The sequence below is a fragment of the Mandrillus leucophaeus genome, unplaced genomic scaffold (genome assembly GCF_000951045.1).
Source record: "Mandrillus leucophaeus isolate KB7577 unplaced genomic scaffold, Mleu.le_1.0 Scaffold52, whole genome shotgun sequence".
Lineage (NCBI taxonomy): Eukaryota > Metazoa > Chordata > Mammalia > Primates > Cercopithecidae > Mandrillus > Mandrillus leucophaeus.
In genome coordinates, this window is record NW_012105586.1 from 1,031,710 (window position 1) to 1,035,455 (window position 3,746).

Here is a 3,746-nt window from a genome sequence, read left to right on the forward strand (position 1 = left end):
TTATATATAAAGTAAAATATACATCATAACCCTGCATGTGATCACATGCCTACAGAAAAAATTCCTCCCTTCCCAGGACACTGACCAGAGTTGTCAAGCCAGACTTATAGCGGTCTTCACTGGTTCCTGGTGTCACCACATCATCTTCGGCACCTGGCATCGCAACGCCGCCTTCCATACCTGTAGTCTCAACGTCATCTTCTGGCTGGCCCGTGCTGGCTGAAGAAGAAAGATTGAGTCAGAGCTTAAGGTGGAAACCGCATAAGCAGACCGAACTTGCCGGCTACATTCGGATTATTTTCTTTTCCATTTCTTTTGGAAATTTTTGTTTTATTTTTGGGGTCCTTTTTCTGGCTTACTGTGGTGCCAGAAACCAAACCATTCTCCTTGTAGCACTTCTGGTCCATCAGCACCCTGGTTATCTCCCGTTGCAAAGCAAAGGAAAATGAAAACATTAAAAGGTAGAGCAGCCAGCGCCTCCCTGGGCCCCCACCAAGGTGGCCTGGACAGGGGACGTACATCTTTCCTTTTCAATAAGGAACCTGATTCTTCCTGGTGTCATTTCATATGATGAATTAATATATTCATCTAGACCTAAAAACTCTAAATTAGAGTCAACAGGAAAGATTTCTAAACATACCCCTTTGCAGATTCCATGCAAAACTGGGGTCTCCATCTGTTTATTGATTTTGTTCTTCTTTTCCCTTTCTTTCCAAATTAATTTTTTTTTTAAGAGACAGGGTCTCCCCTCCGTTGCTGAGGCTAGAGTGCAGTGGCACAATCCTAGCTCACTATAACCTAAAACTCCTGGGCTCAAGCGATCCTCCCACCTCAGTCTCCAAAGCAGCGGGGACTACAGGTGCTCACCACCACATCCAACTTCCATCTTTTAAAAATCAAACTCTCTCCATTTAATTTTGAGACTGCTGTTCACTTAGACAATTAGAACCACAGGCTCTGACCACAGACCTCATAGATTACATGGAGTTTTACCTCTTACTTTACAGTTGAGATTACTGTCTACAGGGGAGGGTCAGTAATCTGCTTAGGGATGCCAAGATGCCAATAGAACACTTAGTAACACCAAGAGCCAAACTAGCTGGGTGCAGTGGCTCACGCCTATAATCACAACACTTTGAGAGGCCAAGGTGGGTGGATCATTTGAGGTCAGGAATTTGAGACCAGCCTGGCCAACATGGTGAAACCCTGTCTCTACTAAAAATACAAAAATCAGCCCTTTGTGGTGGTGAACACCTGTAATCGTAGCTACTCGGGAGGCTAAGGCAGGAAAATTGCTGGAACCCAGGAAGCAGAGGTTTCAGTGAGCTGAGATTGCATCACTGCACTCCAGCCTGAACTCAATCTCAAAAAAAAAAAAACCACAGCCAAACTAATGAAGTGCCCCTGGCCCTGGCTTTTCTGCATTAACATTTGGACAAATGATGTGTCATGCCAACGAGAAAGGTTTCTGGGCCAGGCGTGGTGGCTCACGCCTATAATCTCAGCACTCTGGGAGGCCAAGGCGGGCGGATCACAAGGTCAAGAGATCGAGACCATCTTGGCTAACATGGTGAAACCCCGTCTCTACTAAAAGTACAAAAATTAGCTGAGCATGGGGGTGCACGCCTATAGTCACAGCTACTCGGGAGGCTGAGGCAGGAGAATCGCTTGAACCTGGGAGGCAGGGGTTGCAGTGAGCCCAGATCACACCACTGCACTCCAGCCTGGCGACCGAGCGGGACTCCGTCTCAAAGGAAAAAAAAAAAAGGTTTCTGGTGGAGCAGGGGATTGGAGTGGACTACCAGGTTGAATTCTACGATGAGAGACAGAGCAGATAACAACAGTATCCTCCTCTTCAACTTCCGTTGCAGTGATCCAAACCACTCATGACTATGCTCAACCATCATCTCTAAAAATCACCAAACCACCCTCTTCATGCATTAAAAATGTGACTCATTGGCCATGGGCTTCTTCCCTAGACTCCAGCGGTTCTGGAAATTCCATGACTAAACACTGTTGCAAAATACACGAGCATACACATCCCAGGAGCGAGGGGAGGGAGGTGCTTGGAGACTCCTTTGTGTAATTAAAGAGCAGATGTATGTTTGTCTCTAGGCAGCACTTCCATTAGCAATCCATTCCTTGCCTTAAGATACCTTATTCTCCCCACTGCTTAGACGGCCCAGCCAGAGGCACAGCTAATAAATATTTGATTATAGCTTCTTTGATGCCTAGAGGGAGGAAGCCTCTGAAGTAAGTTCACTTGTTCTATGAACCTGCTCTTTGATTCTAGAGTCCTAATCCAGTACAGATAGCTTTGGATGAGCTATCTCAAGATTTTAAACATTGTTTTTTAATCTGGGGTATACGGCAGGGGGTTTACTAGTTAGCAATAACTGAATATTTCCATGCACACAAATGGTTCGCCTCTCTTTGTGGCCTTTTGCGGGAGTAGGTGTAGAGGTAAGGCTTGGTGATTGCTTCCTACAAAAATGCATGACTTGCGGTATAAGCCAACATTTAGTGTATTTATATTGAGCTCAATGGCAAATATCCCTTTGCCAGACAAGTAGTCCTTGTTACAAAACGTATAGAGCTTCCCATTTTATTTTCTCCCTCCCCTGGTTTGAACTTAGTTAACAAATCATCAATTTTAAACATGTTTTCTGGAGCTGTTCAGTACAATCACTTACTTATTTGGTGTATCTAACTTAAAACAATCCTTGCTTTAAAAAAAATCAAGTGCTCAACGAAGTTAGTTTGAATTCTTTCATAGAAAGCTCAGTTCATTGAAAGCGTAACTTGATAAAAATTCCTTCTTGCTCTTTTCTACTCTTGGCCCCCAGAGCGGAGTACTAAAATCACTCTGAATGGACAAAAGGTGTTTTATGAATGACAGTCAGGATTAAGATGCATGTCTTTTGTCTTACCGCCCTGGCATTCTTTTTGCTCCACGGGAAAGTTGAACTTTAACAAGAGATCCCCAGTTGTCCCTCTTATTATCTTGGCTGAAGGCTTCCCTGGGTGAAGAGTTCCTACTAGGTCAGCTGGATGTTTCCAGCCAGCATCTGATGTTCTTTTCCCCGTCCTTGTGAAATTCAGATCATGTGCTGATGCCTTCACTTTCCAATCCTCTTTTCCCCAAGACACATGTGTGCATAGGCATACATACGCGCACACACACATACAAGGATGCACATATGTGCACACACACAATTGTTTCTACAAGCGTAGAGTGATGAATTTGCCATCATAAACCAGCACCCACAGCCTGGCTTACAAGTTCAGTTCTGGAGTGGTGTACCCGCATGCTCATACAAACACCCTTTCCTGCCACACCCAGCCTCAGCTGAACACGGCTCAGTGGAAGTTTCCAAATGCAGCAGCAACCAACCGATCCACTTATTTTGAAATTTGTCGTTGTTGTGATTCTTTTAAAAAGCTAGGCTGGGCTGGGTGCGGTGGCTCACGCCTATAATCCCAGCACTTTGGGAGGTGGAGATAGGTGGATCATGAGGTCAGGAGTTCAAGACCAGCCTGGCCAAGATGGTGAAACCCATCTCTATTAAAAATACAAAAAGTAGCCGGGCACAGTGGCAGGTGCCTGTAACCCCAACTACTTGGGAGGCTGAGGCAGGAGAATCACTTGAACCCGGGGGGGCGGAGGTTGCAGTGAGCTGAGATCATGCCACTGCACTCCAGCCTGGGCGGCAAAGTGAGACTCTGTCTCAAAAAAAAAAAAAAAA

The 3,746-nt window shown here is 45.3% G+C and overlaps 1 protein-coding gene across 10 annotated transcripts in view; it reads right to left on the reverse strand.

The window, feature by feature from the left end:
• PDPN (podoplanin) overlaps window positions 1-3,746 on the reverse strand; it is a 48,092-nt gene that overhangs the window by 10,425 nt on the left and 33,921 nt on the right. Inside the window, exon 1 of one of the 10 annotated variants that reach the window (XM_011996546.1) lies at window positions 86-215. The exons of 8 other annotated variants lie outside the window; for them this stretch is intronic. In XM_011996546.1, coding sequence (XP_011851936.1) covers window positions 86-178 — 93 coding nt within the window. In that variant the 5' untranslated portion in view covers window positions 179-215. Of the gene's footprint in view, window positions 1-85; window positions 216-3,746 lie in introns of those variants that run through there. One more of the 10 variants, XM_011996548.1, reaches the window with a different exon arrangement.